This window comes from Budorcas taxicolor, chromosome 3, assembly GCF_023091745.1.
Source record: "Budorcas taxicolor isolate Tak-1 chromosome 3, Takin1.1, whole genome shotgun sequence".
Taxonomy (NCBI): domain Eukaryota; kingdom Metazoa; phylum Chordata; class Mammalia; order Artiodactyla; family Bovidae; genus Budorcas; species Budorcas taxicolor.
Window position 1 is genome coordinate 16,696,771 of NC_068912.1, and position 20,007 is coordinate 16,716,777.

The window sequence follows — 20,007 nt, forward strand, 5'->3', positions numbered from 1 at the left end:
ACTCTTGGTCCCTTTCATACAATCTTAACAAGAACCCTAAGCACAGGAAAAATCACCTTTTGCTCATTTTAAGGAATTCTGAGTTCGTGGCTCTCTCAAAAACCCAAGAATAAAATTCTCTTGAGAAGAACTTTAAAAATATTCACATGCATTAACAACAATTATGATTCAACAGAGCTAGGCAGGGGCAAGACATCTCTACTTTTAAATTCTAGGGATTGAAAGAAAAAAAAAACTAAACCCACCTATTACTCCAAAATTCCAGGATTTTCTATTGCCTAAGATAGACTTCCTTGATATCTATTCATAGGAAAAGCAAAGGTTCTACAGGAAAGGTTTCTTTTAATTCTGTAATACTAATTTTAATTTTACCTCCTTCCTAGGAGTTCAAAGTTAAAACTTTCATAGGCTTTAAATCCACACAAAGGTCTCAAAGTGTCAAAAGCACTGTTCATTGTGGCAGATGTCAAGGTACTTTAAAGGTGGGGTACACATCTCTAGGAACTGTGCTTGGACATTCTGTAAGTACCCAAAGGATATATTTCTATCTGTTTAGAGTTATGAAAAAACCTAGTAACAAAAGTGCTCAATAAACTGCTACAAGTGGCTGCTTTTCCTTCAATCAGAGCCTTGGTGTGTCCAGAGTTCTAGGAATCAACTGGAGACTTACAAAAAGTGGTAAAAGTCTAAAAGAAGTCTATGACAGCTGTTTCCTCTACCTGGCCGTGCTGGTATAGAGGCTACTTGGAGCCTGGCTTGAAGAGGCGCTCGTGGTGGGGGTGGACTCATAATCAGAAAGGACAGGCTCTGACCCAAACTGCAATGCCCCAAACTGCAGGTTTAGCCCTGAGATATCTGCTGAGCCAGGCATCTCCACAGCCAGAGCAGGAATCTATAGAGAAGATAAAGAAATGGTTTACTATAACCTTATTGTAAGACTGATAGCAAACTTCCACATCAGACTTCCAAACTACATCCTTACAATCTCAATTCTCAAATCCCACAGCCCTTTGCCCTAAAATAATATCTATCTAAAAGTTCAAATACCTTAGAAGTCAAGGAGGCTTTTTTCTTCTGCTGTTTCAGTTTTTGCTGAGCCGGCTGAGGGCTGGAGGATTGGTTGTCTGAAGACCCAGGAGACATTTGTGGAGCCGAGGTGGATTTGCTTGGCAGAGGAGAAGACGGGGGTGGAGGTGCGGCTGTGGAGGTAGCCACAGCAGGTGGCTTCTCCTGAAGGAACACCTCCATCATGGTTGAAGACGGGGTGAAAGCCTGGCGCTTTGTAAAGGGGCTGTGCACTGTTGAATCATTTGGGTTCTTCAAATCTGCATGAGGAGATCCAATACGTATGAGGCCAGAGGTCCTCATTAACCTCAAGAAAATACTATTATTCTGTGACAACCATTGGATTATATCAAATTAACACTATTACACTGCCTTTGTAAGAGAGCAATCTAGAAATGGCCCATATTCAGAGTATAAGGTCCTAAAGTGGCAAAGTTCATAAACTCTTCCAAAGGCAACACATTGTTTTCAAGTACTGAAGATAAATCTAGGAAAAATCCAAAACATCCTCACATCAACAGAAGACTACAAATGTGTACAGGGTTAAATTTGATGAAAGAGATATACAGCCTCAACTTATGTATTTATTATTCCTCAGCTTTCTAAACTGAGCCTCTCTGACAAGGGGAAATCAGTGTGGGAACTACTCCTGCCAGCCTCTTGGCAGTAATCCTCCAACGCTTAAAGAATTCAGTCACTTTCCATCTTTCTCACCATACTGCACCAGCGAAGGAGATTGTGTGGTAGAGCCCATGTCCCAAGAGGAGGTGGTGGTGGTTCCAGATTGAGAATGCTGAGCTGCCAACTGAGCCAGGGCCTGAGCAGTCTTGAATTGCTCCAAGAACTGGGAGCCTGTGGTGCTGCCGCCTTTAGCTTCACCAACATCACCAAATCCTTTCCCTAACATGCTCACCTGTAGATCAACACAGAGATTAGAGAAATCCACAGCCAAACAACCTTGTTCAGCTACTCAAAAAGACACTCATCTCGGTTAAGAGTCAGTATAGATATAAAGAATGTCACTAAATGGAATAGTCTATTACAGCGTGAAGTCTGGACTGAGACTGTCTAGACTTAAATCCTGGTTAAGTAACTGTGGAAAAATGACTTTTAGTTCATCTGTACCTCATTTTCCTCACCTGGAAATAAAAGTAGTATCTCATAAAGGTGTAGGGGGATTAAACAAACAATGTATAAAAAGCATTTAATATGTGCATGATACATAGAAAGCAATGAAAAATTTAAGAGCCATTAAAATTTATACCATTGCCATCACCGTTCCCTCCCTCCTTCTCAGGGACTTCTTTTTCTTTTTTGGCCATGCCAGGTCTCAGCTGCCTAACAAGGGATCTTTAGCTGTGGCATATAGGGTCTTGTTCTCTGAACAGGGATTAAACCCGGGACCCCTGCACTGGGAGCATGGAGTCAGCCACTGGGCCACCACGGGAGTCCCCAGGAATTTCTCTAATGACTGGAGGAGGGGGCTCCCCTCCTTTTGAATTTTTAAATCAACTGATAACTGATTATTAAGATAATATGAAGATGACATAAACTTTCACTTCAGTCATTAATGTCTTTGCCCCTTCCACTGCAAAGCTCAAAGGGAACAAAAACAACTAACTGGAGCTTCATCTCAGTGCTTCTAGTAACTAGCAGAGACAAAAGAGGCAAGATTAGGGGCCAGCCCAGCTGCTGCACTAGACCATCATGATGATAAAACAAAACTCACCCTCGTTGCTTCTGGGGGATCCCCAGTACCAAGTAAAACTACCACCCTAGACCAGAAAATTAACCATTCTAAAGAAACTCTAAGGAGATTTAGTCTAGTCTTTCTTAGGTTCTTATTTAACCACATCATGATTTTCATCATTAAGCAGCACTTATACAAAAATCAATCTGTCCAACTCAAGGTAAGACTTTTTCTTTCCACTTCAGTCTGTATTTCAAGATTATACAAATAATAACAAAAACAGCCAAAAGCTAGTTGAAAGTACAGGACTGTAGCAGAGAAATGATCCCACACAGTAATGATTACCATATACTCTGCAAGCATGAAACATTAAAGACATAGAAAATTACTTAATATTCACATATTATGATAATAAGGGCTCCTATATTACTTACATCTATTAAATTTTTAGGGAAATTAATCCTTTAATTTATCCTGAAAGGAAAAGAACTACATTAAATAGCACCCTAATTAACACAGGTAATAAGAAAGAATTTATGTTTAATTTAACATATCACATGACACACATTAAATAGAATGTAAGGGTAAAGTGGAAATATACTGAAATTTTTATTTTTGATGAGAATTTGGATTTGGGTATAAATCCTAAATTCTAGGCTTTAAAGGTAACTTAAAGTGACACAAAGCACTTAACCCTTTTCAAGTCATCTATCTTAGGGGTTGGCAGTTATTTTCTGATCACCTTTGTCCCATTTTCTTTCTTTTTGGTCCCAACACTTCTCTCCCTTTCTCTTCTCTTTCACCTTTTCTCACTTGTCACCATTCATATATGGCAGAATATTAACCACCAAATTAACACAGGAAATTATTTTAGGATAATGGTTAAAAACTAAAAAACTTCTGGATTAGAGGCTGACTCCGCAATTTTCTAGTTGAAGCAATTACTATTAATATAATCTTACTACTAGAAAAATCAAAGTATATGCATATACATTGTCTCTTACCTCTTGACAACCACCAAAAAGTAGACAGTAAAGTAAAAGAAAAAAAGCAGTACTTTAAGGATTTATTGACCATAAGAAAGTTGGTCCTTGTATCATCTTTGTTTATTTAGCCTTTCCCATAATTGATGACCTTAAATTTTTAAACAATAATTCTGAATCAACAAGTCATTTGTTGTTAAGTGCTCCAAGTTGTTAACAACTGATACCACTACTGCCACCACATTTGTATAACTTTTACTCATCATCTTATCTATCTTCCTGAAGCCCTGTAACACAGGCACAGCAAGCACCCTTATCCCCACTTAAGGAGAAAGGGAGAAACAGTTATTATATGGGCAGATTCAGGAAAACCCCAAGTTTTTAGAAGCCTAGCTCAGAAATGTACGATTTAAATAAATACATATGGTAATTGTGCTCTATCAAGAAACACGGAAGTGCTACCACCTCTCATCAACATTTAATTACTAATTAGTATTAGCATTAAAATCGTCATTGATTTTCTCTCTTCAAGAATAACAGAAAATAAGGACTTCCCTGGTGGCCCAGTGGCTAAGACCCCACATTTCTAATGTGGGGGGCCGGAAGAGAGGACTGGGTTTGACCTCTGGTCAGCAAACTGGCCCTGGACGCCACAATTAAAGATCCTGCATGCCACAACAAAGATCTAAGATCCCACATGCCACAACTAAGACCCAGCACGGCCAAATAAATTAATTTTTCCCCCCCAAAATTATTATCCCTCCCCCCCAAAAATACATTGTTCGGCACCATAAGTACTCAGTAAATGGTGCCAGGGCTTCCCAGGTGGCACAGTGGTAAAGAATCCACCCGCCAATGCAGGCGATATGGGTTTCATCTCTGGGTCAGGAAGATCCCCTGGAGTAGGAAATGGCAACCCACTCCAGTTTTCTTATCTAGAAAATTCCCTGGTCAGAGGAGCCTGGTGGGGTCCATGGGGTTACAAAGAGTCAGACACACTGAGCAACTGGCCACAAATAAAATGTTTATTCATTTTTATCAGATGATTCTGTCTGTCCACAACTAAATCCTCTCCTAGAGCTATCCCCTATTACCCAAATCAACATTTCTACACTCAAGTCTGCTTAGGAAGACAAAAGATGCTTTCTACCTTGCCCCAAACCTTTCAGGTGTCACTGAAAGGAATTACTGTATTTGTACGTATGAGCTGGGGTTGCAGAAAACTTTAAGATACACCTTGTTTCCTACTTACCATACTGTGATGAGAAAACGTGTTTCCTGAAGCAGGCTGTGATATGGCACTCTGCTTCGAGTTACTGAACACCAGAGGCTGGGCAAGAGAAGGAGCCTGAGAGGGATCCAGATTAGATGAATCATTCTCCATGGAAGATGGTGTCTTTCCCAACAGAACAGCAAGGTCAATTCTAGTGGAGAGAGAAAGTTTGATGAATAATGACGGAACATTCTTGTCTCCAATACCCGACTCAGATTAAAGATAGATCAAAAGGAAGTCACTCCCCAGAAACACAAAGCTCTAAAATGCTGAACTCATCAAAAATAACAATAGTATCCAGATGTATTCCAATGGAGCTGACAACCTTAATGTTGTTTAAATTTTTAATTTTAGTAAAATTTAACTTAATGAAATATCAAATGTTAGTTTTAATACAGCAGCTCCATATCTGGCCCCAAATTTCCTTTTACCCATGATTTTAATACTGAATAGCTGTCATGACCAACATCTAAGACCACAAACAGAATGCTGGCATCCTCAAGTTGCTTTAGCACAAGAAGGATTTAGGCAATTTTTTTCCCAGTTTTTAAAAAATTCCCAAAGTCACCTGTGGTATAATAAAAGTATATACCGGGGCTTGGCAAATTTCCTTCGTAAGAGAGGTATCTTTTCTTTTTCATAATTGGTCCCTTTCAACCACAGTTTAAGATAATAGTTACTTGGGGAGGGGGACCCCCACACACATAGTTTTGAGAAGGTGGCTGGTCACCAAAAACACCGAGAACGTGAATGAGAGTTGGAACTTTCAACCCCACTACACTCCACCCACCTCTAGGAAAGAAAGGGGAATTAAGAGATTGAATTCAATTACCAATGACTTCATCAATCATGCATATGTAATGAAACTTTGATTAAAACCTCTTGAACAGTGAGATTCAGTGAGCTTCTGGGCTGGTGACCACATGTGACCCACAAGGAGGGCAGAACACCCAGAGAGGGCTTAAAAGCTCCATGCTGCAACCCCCACACCCTGGCCTGTGCATCACTCCCATCTGGCTGTTTCGGAATACTGGTTAAACTAATAAATCAGGAACGCCAAGGAAAATTTTCCTGCATCCTATCAATCATCCTAGCAAATTACTGAATCTGAAGAGGGGGCTGTGAAAACCTCCAAATTTGTAGCCAGCTGAGCAGAACTGTGTGAGTAGCCTGGGTACCTCTAAAGTAAAGTCTGTCTTAGGATACTGAGCAGTCACCTTGGGTCTGTGCTAACTCTGCAGAATTACTGTCAGAACTGAATTAAACTGCTGAACACTTAGCTGAACACAGAACCCATGTGGGAAAAAATTCACAGATATTTGGTGTCATTAAAAACAACAATTAACCTCTGGCAGTGACATCCTTAAACATCCTATCACACTTTTTATTAGGATATTCTGAGTCAGTTCAGTTCAGTCACTCAGTCGTGTCTGACTCTTTGCGACGCCATGGACTGCAGCACACCAGGCCTCCCTGTCCATCACCAACTTCTGGAGCTTGTTCAAACTCGTGTCCATCAAATCGGTGATGCCATCCAACCATCTCATTCTCTGTTGTCCCCTTCTCTTCCTGCCTTCAATCTCTCCCAGCATCAGTCTTTTCCAATGAGTCAATTCTTTGCATCAGGTGGCCAAGATATTGACTGGAGCTTCAGCTTCAACTTCAGTCCTTCGAATGAATATTCAGGGTTGATTTCCTTTAGGATTGAGTGATTTGATCTCCTTGCAATCCAAAAGACTCTCAAGAGTCTTCTCCAACACCACAGTTCAAAAGCATCAATTCTTCAGCACTCAGCTTTCTTTGTGGTCCAACTCTCACATCCATACATGACTACCGGAAAAAGCACCGTTTTGACTAGACAGACCTTTGCTGGCAAGGTAATGTCTCTGCTTTTTAATATGTCATCTAGGTTGGTCATAACTTTCCTTTTAAGAAGCAGGTGTCTTTTAATTTCATGGCTGTAGTCACCATCCACAGTGATGTTGGAGCCCAAGAAAATAAAGTCTGGTACTGTTTCCTCATCTATTTGCCATGAAGTGATGGGACCAGATGCCATGATTTTAGTTTTTCTGAATGTTGAGTTTTAAGCCAGCTTTTTCTCTCTCCTCTTTCACTTTCGTCAAGAGGCTCTTTAGTTCTTCTTCACTTTTTGCCGTAAGAATGGTGTCATCTGCATATCTGAGGTTACTGATATTTCTCCCGGCAATCTTGATTCCAGCTTGTGCTCATCCAGTCTGGCATTTTGCATGATGTACTCTGCATATAATTTAAATAAGCAGGGTGACAGTATACAGTCTTGATGTACTCCATTCCCAATTTGGAACCAGTCTGTTGTTCTGTGTCCGGTTCTAAATGTTGCTTCTTAACCTGCATACAGATTTCTCAGGAGTCAGGTAAGGTGGTCTGGTATTCCCATCTCTTTAAGAATTTTCCAGTTTTTTGTGATCCACACAGTCAAAGGCTTTGGCGTAGTCAGTAAAGCAGATGTTGTTTTTCTTGAACTCTCCTGATTTTTCTATAATCCAACGATGTTGGCAATTTGATCTCTGGTTCCTCTGCCTTCAAGCTGGATTCTGAGTCAATAACTATCATGAAAGTGAAAGTTAAAGTCACTCAGTCATGTCCGACTCTTTGCAACCCCATGGACTAAACAGTCCAGGGAATTCTCCAGGCCAGAATACTGGAGTGGGTAGCCTTTCCCTTCTTCAGGGGATCTTCCCAACCCAAGGATACAACACAGGTCTCCCACATTGCCGGCAGATTCTTTACCAGCTGAGCCTCAAGGGAATCCCAAGAATACTAGTGGGGTAGCTATCCATTCTCTAGTGGATCTTCCCAACCTAGGAATTGAACCGACAGATTCTTTACCAATTGAGCTATCAGGGAAGTCCTACAGCTATCATATCCAGGTCCAGAAATAATCCAAGAGTTTTTCAAGGGATAAAAATATTCGCTGACAAGTGTTATCTCCCTCTATTAACCCCAATACTTATGTTCAAGTCCTAAAAAATTCATAAGATAGATGCTAGGGGAAAAAATGATCATCATACCCAGTTGGCTAAAGCAAAGACATAAGTATAAAGCAAGAGAAGAAGCTATTGAACAGTTCTGCAAATTTCGAAATAAATAAAATCTTTCCACTTTTAGCTTTTCTTTACCTGACTTACTATAAGTTTATATTATTCTAAGTTTTAATCAATATCTGATATGCTGACAAAGCTAATGTATATATAAATATTTTTTTTCTGATGTATGTATTTATAAAGGACTATCTGGAAGAGAGTTAACTTTAAAATTATACAGATATCCATTCAGTAGACTAACTACTATCAACTCTAACAAAAATCTACCTGTAAACTAAATAGGACCGTAATGTGATTTGATCCTTAGTATTAGCAACACCATGGGAGTTCATGAAGGCCCAGTACCACTCCTTCCTTATAGCTCACTTGGCAGATCCCTCTGAGAAAAGATACTGACAGTTCACACCACACACTTGCCTCTGACCAGCAGTGATTGTCACATTCTCCGCAGGCAGAGGCACTGAAGACACATTAGAGGCAGTGAAGATCTTGGTCTCAGAAAGCTGGAAAACAGAGGCATTAGTCACTCCTAGTGTTAGGCTAGTTACAGTCCAGAAACCTGGCAGAGGTAAGGGGAATGCAACATAAGAAAAGGGGAAAAACTCTTAGAAGAGAGAACTATTTACCCTAAGGAATCCTGAATGGACTGCCTTTCAAGCCCCTTCTATCTATCTTCTATAGATCTTATGAAAAGAGTAGAATCCATGAACCCAATAAAATCTAGTGGAGTCACATAATAGGCACCCTGAACTTACAAGAAAGTGAATATGCTAGACAGAAAAATAGAGAAAGCCCCTTTATATTTTCCCACTTTGCCTCCCATCTCCTACCTCAATCCAAACCATACTTTATCTTCCACTAATCCTCTCAAAGAAAGGAAGACCCCAGCCAAAATGAAGACAGAAATAAAAATAATTCTTTGCTTTTGAGCAGTAAGGGCCCAAGTTCTGATGTGCTGAAGTTTGTAGGAATAACTTTAACGTGTTTTGCCTTAAAACTGACTTTATTACATCTAGTCTCTCCCCTGTAAGACACTAAAATCAAGTATGCAATTGCAGGGAATAAATATTTCTACTATTCAAAGTTGATTTTATTTTTTCAGTCATGCTGCCCAGTTTGTGGGAGCTCAGAGTTCCCCAACCAGGAATTGAACCCTGGACCTCAGCAGTCAAACTGTCCTAACCACTGGACCACCAAGCAATTCCCACCCAACTTTAAAAATAAGTTTTTTAAAAACACTTTCTGATTGAAACCTCCCCTCTAAAGACAGGAAATCCACTCCCCCCAATATATCATTCTCTGAAAGGTGGTTAAGCAGACAAGCCAAATCTTACAAAGTATTCACAAAGCAGTCTAGCTCAGCTACAACAGAAATGTAGCTGATGTACACTCTGATGCTGATACATCTGCAATTTTAAAACTCAGCCCTGAAAACCAAAACAGCTTGACACACCATTTTCTCTTACCATATTCCGTCTTGCTTGAGTAAATAAAAAACACAGGAAAGTTCATCCATGATCACTATAATTCACAGCAAAGTCTTGACTGTGACCAGTGATCAGCAAAATCCTTTAATCCAGGTACTACTCTAGTGAATTCACATAGCTGTTTATGTGCCACCCATCTATGAGGTTTCCAAGTTTAGTCACTGGAAAACAGCCAAACCTACACATTCATCTCAATTAAAATCACCCAAGTTGGGCTCTGAGTACAATAACAAAATGGGTTTCACAGTCAACCAAACTTTCACCATGTACCCACCTCTAAACCAATTACCGGACCGTACACCAAAGCCTGAATGTGAACCAAATAACGGTACTGCTCCAAGGAGCATCATGTGCTACCAGAAGCTGCTACTCAACGCACTACCTGCCTGACTCCATCTCTGGCGCCCTACCCAACCACCATCGCTTCCTGGGATAAATCCGACAATCAGACATTGGACTTACACAAGTGCACTTGCCCTCTCCATAGTCTGGTTCCAGAGAGTCCTGTTCATGCCCAGTCTCCTTCATATAACATATGTGAAATGTTCTGGCTCAGAACACTATTTTGGATGTAAAAGTTTTGGGTCAGAATCTTAAGGGTGAATTTTGAGGGGTAGAATCATATCCATTTTCTATCCCTAAAACATCACTTAGGGATAGAAGGCACTAATGAGGAATAGCATGGGAATACTCACATCTTCATTCCAATCTTCAGTTCCCCACTCCTCTGTTGCAGTCCTCCATGCGCCTGGGAAAAAAGGAAAACATGGTGAAATAACTTTAAATGCCAGTACAAAGCATGTGCAGAAAACACTAATGCATTAAATTTTTTGGCAGCCAAAAGTGTAACCAGCATTTAGTAATCAGAAAGGATTCTTGGGCTTCAGAGGGAGGAGAAGACTTTTCAGAATACCTCAGAACACCAGGGTTCTAATTAGATTAAATTTCACAGCAACTTTTAGTTTTTATCACACAGCTGTAATAGGAAAGAGTGCGAGACAGCAAGAGAGAGAAACAAAATGCAAGAGAGAGCAAGGCTCCAATAGATCCAGCACTCCAAGCAATCTCTTATAGACCTTCAGGCCTGACTCAGTGGTCTGTTCAGTGAAAAGGCAGCAGACAATTCAAGCCAAAACATGCAAACTCTTATCTATTGAGTATAAGACAATACTGCCAGCAGTCTGAAGAGACGTGGCAGAGGAACACAAATGGTCTCGACAAGATAGTCGAAGGGCAATGAAGAAGCAAAGGCCTGAAATCCAAACAGAGCACTGACACCTATCTGCTATGGGAACTGAATTTAAAAACCCTGCTGGCTGTTATTTTCAAAAGACACAAGGCGAAACTGGAAAAATCAAGTATGTGTGATAAATACCGTACTAATCCTAACTATACGAGACATGAAATCTGACCTGCTGAGCTCATGGCACAGACAATAGAGTTATACACTCTCCTCCTGTTGGTAGTAACGTAGTGCAGATACACTTTCTGTAGAAGAGGTCCATAAATAATCAAACTATCTTCCACATTCCCCTTGTTCTGCTTCACATATACAAATGTCCTCCTCAGAAAAGGAACCTGCCTTTTCTTAAGGAATATGGGTGAGTTTCTGAGACCTAAAATTTATCCCTTCAAGCAAAGGACCACACTAAGAAATAGGCACTTATCTGTAGAAAAGACAAGAAAACTCCTGATTTCCTTCTCTAGAATAATAGTATATATTTAATAATTCTTACAGCATTCTCTCCAAATGGAGAAAACTTCTTACAAGAATCATCAATGAAGGTCTGGCATTCAGATTTCATCACTGAAAAGAAACATTCTAATACCTACAAAACCCACCTTCTATAAATTCTTCTATATATTTAATAATGAAAAATCCTATTTCCTAGAGAAATATATGTCAGTGCAATGCCTTTCCCCGGACAGTGTTAAAATTGTACCCCAGAAATTTCAAGCCACTTAACAATGACAATGTTCTCCAAATCAAATTAAAGTCCAATCTCAATTTATACAAGCTACAAACCACATTTTTCTCTCCCTCTCTGGTGATACCATTCTTCCTCCCCATTGACATTCATCCCACTGTTGTTAACTGGAATCCAAAATGTGGGTTAACACATACAATCCTAGAATTAGAAGTGATCTAAGAAGTTACATACTACTTAGAAGCTATCTTTCACGCAAGAAAATTTTCCCCCCTGCACTCTGGTGACTGTATTTGGAATGGAAAGGAAGACAGTAGACAGCTACTTGATACCTTCCTGTACAGGACTTACGGTCACGGCTAACGAAAAGACTACACACTGAGGAAGCATTAAGACGCAGAAAGTGTTCAAATATTCTAACAGATTAGGGCTTCCACTCCATCAGCAAAAAGCACAAAGTAAATATTAAGTGTTCATTAAGCAATTTTCTAAGTAAGAAAAACAGGCACAGAATGGAAGGTAAAAGCAGAAAAATAAAAAGCAGTAAGACATAAAGATGACATATCCACAGATATTTCAGTTCATAAAAATCTGTTATTAAATATCCGGGGCAGTTAGGCGCCTGGATGTATCATACCAGGAGCAGTCTCAAATTTTCGGGGATAATTTGACCCCTCAACCCCAATGAAATCAAGTCCTGAAACAAAAAAGAAAAGAAAAGAAAAAACAACCAGTGAAATTTTGCTTGTGAATGAGAATGATTGCCCCCAACACACAACTCCCACTGTACCTGTGGATATTTTAAGGGTAGATTTCAGTCTCTTTTTAAAATAAAAAGGGAATTTGAAGTTTGCTATCATGAAAACATAAAAAGAGATCATGCATGAAAAGTTCAAATCACCAAACTAACAAGGATGAATGCATGGAGCTAACCCAACACTAACAAGATGACAGTAGCAGCACAAAATCTTTCATTCAGCCACAAATCAAAAGTTCTGATTCTAGCCTCCCAAATTTGCTCTTCTCTACATGGTATAAGCAAACACACACCTCTTCCTCTCCTCTTTTTCCAACCAACCTAGGACTGGGACTCCATACCTCATTTTCTGTCCACAACTAAAAACAAATCCGTCAACTTTTGTTATTCAGACTGCTACCAATGCTCTAAAAAGCCATCAAGAGATGAATGAAGAGCAGTTCTAATGCCTCCAAAGTTAAAATAGAAAAGGACGTTTCATGGCCAATAAGGAAGCTCAAAAAGTTATCTAGCTTGACAATAACTTTAGCCTCCATCCCTGAAAAATTTGTATTCAAAATGAGCTTTTAAGACACCTTGATGAACAAAAAGCATGTAATACTCAGGACCTAAGGTATAGCATACTGTGGGCAGTAGGTGAGAAGAAGTTTGTGCCAAAGACCTTCCTAAAGATGCAAGATTAAGATAACAGATCTCTGAAAGGGGGGTAAGGCAAATTTAAGTGGATAAGGAGTCAAGAGAGCCTATTTCATGCTCCTCTATTAACCCATCCCCCCTTTGTAAGACAAAAAAAGTCTCAGGCTTTTCTTTCCATGTGCTGACTCAGCCAGAAGGAGATAGTTGATCTCCTCAGAAGAAAATTCTCTGGAACCCAGAGGCTGCTCTCATTTAAAGTAATAAAAGTATCTTTTACTTCCAAATACATCTTGGTGTGTCCCACAAGCCTAACATATCCACAAACATCTATGCTACCCAGATATGCACCAAAGTCAGCTAACAACAAAAAAGCAAATCCCATAATACCCTACCATACCCAGAACACTATCCAACAATGAGAGGCTGAAAGTCTCCAGATTTTCTCCTTGCCCAGATACTGATATTTCCCAAAAATTAAAGGAAAAAGACATTCCTATCTCTGTATGCAGAAACAAATTAACAGTGGGCTTTGATTCTGGGCCCTGTTCACCTCTACAAGTAGTGGTTTGAGTAATCCTGGATATCTTGTCAAAAGGCAAAGCCAAACAAACACTAGGAAATACAACTGGGAGCTGACGGTATAATGGAAAGAGCATACGGCCTTACAGGGTCGAAAAATTCTAAGTTCAAATACTAGCAAATTTCATAATCACTCCTGCAATCTAAATCTTGTCATCTGAAAAGTGATCATAAATAATGTTTGTTTTATAAAACAGTGACAGATCAGGTGAAACAGCATGTATAATGTGCCTGTAGGCACACAATAAATACAGAGTATACAGTAATATAACCGTTATCCCTTTCTCTCCCCGTCTCAGCACTCAAAAACTATACCTCCACTTTTTTGTTAGTACAACCTCAAAAAAATTACTTCCTTAGGTTCCTAGAGACAAAAAATGAATAAAACAGTCACTCACTCGTCCCATCATCTGGTTCAAAGTGGCCAGTGTTGTTCCATGTATTGCCGCTATTATTGCCATAGTTATCATCAGTATTGGCCGGCTCTGCATAATCAGCTGGGTTAAAGGTTCTGGGAGAAAAAATAAATAAAAAGCTTAAGAGCCTCTGAGTGCTAAGCAACATCAGTTGAAATTAAAAGGAGGGCAATTAGAATCTTGTCTGTTCACTTTTCCTCTTTTTATCAGCTTACCTAAAATTTCATGATATAATCTTATATGTATCTATCATTCCCCTAGCAATAGGCCACCAATAAAATCCACATGAAGATTTTGGAAAAACAACAGGTATATGTATCCATATGAAGTTATGAGATAAAGTGATCCAGGTGGTAAACGCTTATCTCACTAAAATAAGCCCAATGTCTGCACACATCTGATGAAATACTGTAGCAATCTATCTGATCACATTTGGTTACTTAGCTGCCTATTATCCTCAGGATACCAGAATATTAACCACATCAAGCTACTATGGTAACACTTTTGAAAAAAAAAAATCAAAGACTTTGACATTGGATCAATGAAACTCACCCCATTCCTTGAGCAGAAAACCTTCCTCCGCGCCTACCAGAGCCACCTAAAGAGGGAGAGGGAACATTTTAAAAGTTGATATAAAAGCACCATGCCAACTGAGGAAACTGTGGAAAGTAAGTGGTTGACATCATTAGATGTTCCGTCTCTCACTCTGCAGCTTATCAGTTAATATAAGAGGACAATCCTTATTATTGACAAGATTGTTTCTTTGCTGACTGAACTGCCGGATCCTTAAGCAAATATAGTAATAACAATAAATACTAGAGGAAATGACATCTACCTTCATCCCCACTGCCCTCACAATAATCTCTAGAATTTGCACTACATCTCAACAATTAAGGTATCCAGCATCCATTTGAATTTTTTTTTTTAATAAAGCAGACCCCTACTAAACTAATAAGAGTATCATCCCCAACATCCATTCCCCCAACAAACTGATCACCTCTGCCTCGGCCACGACCTCTTCTGCCTCTTTCTGTGCCTCTTCCAGAAGGCCCTCCACTCTTGGTGCCATCTAATCCATTTTCCTGACCTCGAACTGAAATTTAAAAACAGAACAGTACAAATGGCCAGAGTAAAGTGAACAGAAAAAATATATATAAATGGTATGCATACATGATGGGGGGAAGACAAAAACAAAGAAGAGAAAATGAGCTGGAAGGACAGAACATGACGGTTACTAGGGGAATGGTTCCCAGTCAGAAAAATCTTACACACAGCTAAAAAGGTCATCTCATGCTAACTGGTGGCTGTTGCTAAAAAAAACTATATGTAAAAAATGCCAAGATCTCAGAACAGATGATCATAAGAAAAATGATAATGGTTACTAAGTCTAGCCTCACAAGGCCCTGACACCCCTCAAGTCTAGACATTACTAACCCACAGCTGGTTTTGTTAAAGCCCCATGCATACACTCTCGTCCACGGCTGGCACCTCTTCCCCGTCTTGGTGGTCCACCACGTCGCCGACTATAGTCTCTGTCCCGGTCTCGATTTTCTTTGCCTTCCTCGTTGGATTCCGTTTGGCCACCATCCTTCTGTCCTGAGACTCCCTTCTTCTTCCCGACCATCTCCCAGGAATGCTAAAGAAGGGAAGAGCATTCATGGCAGATCAGTATAGGCTGCTACCAGGAAACCAGAGATCAAAGTTGAAACAACTGTTAACCATTCTCTCAGTATCCATATCTAAGATACTTCTGTAAGTTTACTTCTGCTTAAGTTGAGGGCATAGACAGGACCTCAAAACAAATTCTGCACCTATCACTGCAAAATTGAAGCCCTTTCTGTGGAGGAGGTGCTTATGAGCAAATGGACTGCAGGAATTGTTCCCAAAAGGGCCACCAAGATCTCCATCCAGTTCAGTCACTCAGTGTCGCCTTAGTCAAAGGGCCTAGTCACTCACTGGTCCTTTCTTTCAAGTGTGCTTCCTGGGCTGAAAACACTAATTCCCTATGCATTCAGTAATTTCCAATTTTTTATAGCCTTATCCATGTCAAATAAAGCTGAAAACTCAAAAGTTTCTAAAAGTTAACTTTGAATTCAGAGTGAATGAATAGCACATTTGACTCCTGAGTAGAGTCTCAAATTAAGCAACCTAGAATTTAGGAGGAAAACAACTACACCTGCTCTCTAACCCACCCCCCTTCCACACACACCAATTTCCTTTCTTTAAAAGAAGACCAAATAGCAGTCAGGAAAGCACAGCCCTGACCCTGAGACATGCTGACTATAGGAAGCATGTCTCATTTTACTCACTGTGTTCTCCTTATGCATCTGAAATTGCTATAATACAATTCAACCTTCCTCAAAGCAGATCGGGAACAAATATTTATAGCAAGGAAAATAAGCTAAACAGTCGTGCAAAAACTCATTCCCTAGGAAAATGAATTTTATAAACTTAAAGTTCTTTTTTTATTTGCCTTGCCCTGTGGCTTGCAGGTTCTCAGTTCCTTGACCAGGGACTGAACCCAGGTGCTCAGCAGTCAAAGAGCAGAGTCTTAACCACTGGACTGCCAGAGAATTCCTTATAAATTTCAAGTTTTAAACATACACATATACTGATTTATAATTTTTGCAGAAAATATGTACAAATAAGTTCAAATATGTACAAGTAAGTTTCAGTTCAAATGCCAAGACTATCATGTTTACCATCCTGGATACCAGGATTCCAAATACCAAATCACGATGCCCGTGTGCTCAGTTCAGTTTAGTTGTGTCCGACTCTTTGCGACTCCATGAATCGCAGCACGCCAGGCCTCCCTGTCCATCACCAACTCCCAGAGTTCACCTAAACTCATGTCCATCAAGTCGGTGATGCCATTCAGCCATCTCATCCTCTGCTGTCCCCTTCTCCTCCTGGCCCCCAATCCCTCCCAGCGTCAGAGTCTTTTCCAATGAGTCAACTCTTCACATGAGGTGGCCAAAGTATTGGAGTTTCAGCTTCAGCATCAGTCCTTCCAAAGAACACCCAGGACTGATCTCCTTTAGAATGGACTGGTTGGATCTCCTTGCAGTCCAAGGGGCTCTCAAGAGTCTTCTCCAACACCACAGTTCAAAAGCATCAATTCTTTGGCGCTCAGCTTTCTTCACAGTCCAACTCTCACATCCATACATGACCACTGGAAAAACTATAGCCTTGACTAGACGGACCTTTGTTGGCAAAGTAATGTCTCTGCTTTTGAATATGCTATCTAGGTTGGTCATAACTTTCCTTCTAAGGAATAAGTCTCTTTCAATTTCATGGCTGCAGTCACCATTTACAGTGATTTTGGAGCCCCCAAAAATAAAGCCTGACACTGTTTCCCCATCTATTTCCCATGAAGTGATGGGACCAGATGCCATGATCTTCGTTTTCTGAATGTTGAGTTTTAAGCCAACTTTTTCACTTTCCTCTTTCATTTTCATCAAGAGGCTTTTCAGTTCTTCTTCACTTTCTGCCATAAGGCTGGTGTCATCTGCGTATCTGAGGTTAATTGATATTTCTCCCAGCAATCTTGATTCCAGCTTGTTCTTCTTCTAGACCAGCTTCTTCTCATGATGTACTCTGCACGTAAGTTAAATAAGCAGGGTGACAATACAAAGCCTTGACATACTCCTTTCCCTATTTGGAACCAGTCTGTTGTTCCATGTCCAGTTCTAACTGTTGCTTCCTGACCTGCATATAGGTTTCTCAAGAGGCAGGTCAGGTAGTCTGGTATTCCCATCTCTCTCAGGATTTTCCGCAGTCTATTGTGATCCACATAGTCAAAGGCTTTGGCATAGTCAATAAAGCAGATGTTTTTCTAGAACTCTCTTACTTTTTCCATGATCCAGAGGATGTTGGCAATTTGACTTCTGGCTCCTCTGCCTTTTCTAAAACCAGCTTGAACATCAGGGAGTTCACGGTTCACGTATCGCTGAAGCCTGGCTTGGAAAATTTTGAGCATGACTTTACTAGCATGTTGAGATGAGTGCAATTGTGCGGTAGTTTGAACATTCTTTGGCATTGCCTTTATTTGGGACTGGAATGAAAACTCACCTTTTCCAGTCCTGTGGCCACTGCTGAGTTTTCCAAATGTGCTGGCATGTTGAGTGCAGCACTTTCACAGCATCATCTTTCAGGATTTGAAATAGCTCAACTGGAATTCCATCACCTCCACTACCTTTGTTCATAGTGATGCTTTCTAAGGCCCACTTGACTTCACATTCCAGGATGTCTGCCTCTAGGTGAGTGATCACATCATCCTGGTTATCTTGGTCGTGAAGATCTTTTTTGTACAGTTTTTCCGTGTATTCTTGCCACCTCTTCTTAATATCTTCTGCTTCTGTTAGGTCCATACCATTTCTGTCCTTTATCGAGCCCATCTTTGCATGAAATGTTCCCTTGGTATCTCTAATTTTCTTGAAAAGATCTCTAGTCTTTCCCATTCTGTTGTTTTCCTTTATTTCTTTGCATTGATCGCTGAGGAAGGTTTGCTCATTAACAGCTATCAAGTAACTTTAAAAATATGGAATAGTAATATGAAATTACTATTAACTTTCTCAGGGCTAACAATAATTTTGTCATATAAAACAGCATCCTTTTAGGAAAACATGCTGAAGAATTTAGGAAATCAAAGTACTCTGATGTCTACAATTTATTTCCAAATAATCCAAAGTGTTCGCCAGTGATGAGTGGATATACAACATGTGCTATAAATGCACAACACAATATACTCAGTCTTCCGAAGGACTGATACTGAAATTCTGACCTAAGTCACAATACAGACAAACCTTAAAAATATTTTGCTAAATTAAACACTAAAGGACAAGTATTTGGTTCCACTTTTATGAGGTACCAAGAATAGGCAATACCTTATATGAGATACCACAAACAGAAGATTTTACCCAAGCTGGGAGTGGGGCATGGAGAGTTAATTGTTTTATGAATACAGTTTCTAACTGGGAAATGAAAAAGTTCTGGAAAGGGTAGTGGGAATGGTTGCCCAGGGCCTCCCAGGCGGCTCAGTGGCGATGAGTCCACCTGCCCAGCAGCAGACACAGTTTGGATCCTTAGATCAGGAAGACCCCCTGGAGGAGGTCAAGGCAGCTCACTGCAGTATTCTTGCCTGGGAAATCCCATGGACAGAGGAGGCTGGCGGGCTATGGTCCATGGGGTTGCAAAAGAGTCAGACACGACTTGGTGACTATACAACAAGAATGGCTGTCCAGCACCATGAATGTCCTTAGTGACAAAGGATTGTTTACTTAAAATGGTTAAATTGGTCAATTTCCTCTAGTGTATTTTACCACAATTTAAACATTTTTAAGTTCAAAACAAGTAAATTTAAAACTACACTAAAAGATGCCACAGAGCAACTAAGCCAACACACTGCAACTACTGAAGTCTGTGTGCCTAGAGCCTGTGCTCTGCAACAAGAGATGCCGCCGCAATGAGAAGCCCGTGCACCGAAAGAGCTGTCCCTGCTTGCCCCACCTAGAGAAACACCCTCAAGCAGCACTGAAGACCCAGCATGACCAAATAAATAACTATACTAAAGAACTTCCCTGGTGGTCCAGTGGTTAACAATTCACCTTAAAATACAGGGGACACAGGTTCAATCCCTGGTCAGGAAACTAAGATCTTGCAGGCCACACAGCTTGGCCAAAAAAAATATTAAGCATCCACCTAGGACCTAGCAGTAGCGTGTTGCCTATTCTTCCAACCCACCCTGATTCCACATTAAGTTGTAGGTCACTTTATGCTCATAGTAGCTTTGATTCATAAATTATAGTAACCTCATACCTAAACCTGCCATCAGGAACTCTGGAAATGAGACTCAAAACAGTTAGTCCTTAAGAGTTTGTGCTAATCTGTATCAAAATCTGGAAGGTTTCAGAAACCTGTCACCTTTTGGCTTCTCTATGGTTATTTATCAACTGCTGGCACCAGATGGGTTCTATAGATAAAAAGAATTACTATGCTTTGCCCAAAGGCACTGCCAGTTCTCTGATATGATCTCATCCACCCAAATACATGTAACATTCCTGGCAACTGACTGATTCCCATTGGTTTCACTAGTTGCTGGTTTATTTGGG

General features: G+C 40.2%; 1 protein-coding gene across 22 annotated transcripts in view; it reads right to left on the minus strand.

Moving 5' to 3' along the window:
• The window catches only part of UBAP2L (ubiquitin associated protein 2 like), a 44,109-nt gene that overhangs the window by 15,838 nt on the left and 8,264 nt on the right, over positions 1 to 20,007 (minus strand). For 7 of the 22 annotated variants that reach the window (XM_052637453.1, XM_052637442.1, XM_052637448.1 and 4 more), the window contains exons 5-15: positions 15,332 to 15,533; positions 14,895 to 14,990; positions 14,450 to 14,495; positions 13,880 to 13,992; positions 12,147 to 12,206; positions 10,277 to 10,329; positions 8,512 to 8,597; positions 4,991 to 5,162; positions 1,780 to 1,978; positions 1,048 to 1,325; positions 720 to 892 (exon numbers count right to left, since the gene is read on the minus strand). In XM_052637453.1, coding sequence (XP_052493413.1) covers positions 720 to 892; positions 1,048 to 1,325; positions 1,780 to 1,978; positions 4,991 to 5,162; positions 8,512 to 8,597; positions 10,277 to 10,329; positions 12,147 to 12,206; positions 13,880 to 13,992; positions 14,450 to 14,495; positions 14,895 to 14,990; positions 15,332 to 15,533 — 1,478 coding nt within the window. The remainder of the gene's footprint in view (positions 1 to 719; positions 893 to 1,047; positions 1,326 to 1,779; positions 1,979 to 4,990; positions 5,163 to 8,511; positions 8,598 to 10,276; positions 10,330 to 12,146; positions 12,207 to 13,879; positions 13,993 to 14,449; positions 14,496 to 14,894; positions 14,991 to 15,331; positions 15,534 to 20,007) is intronic. The other 15 variants (XM_052637461.1, XM_052637459.1, XM_052637456.1 and 12 more) reach the window with 5 other exon arrangements.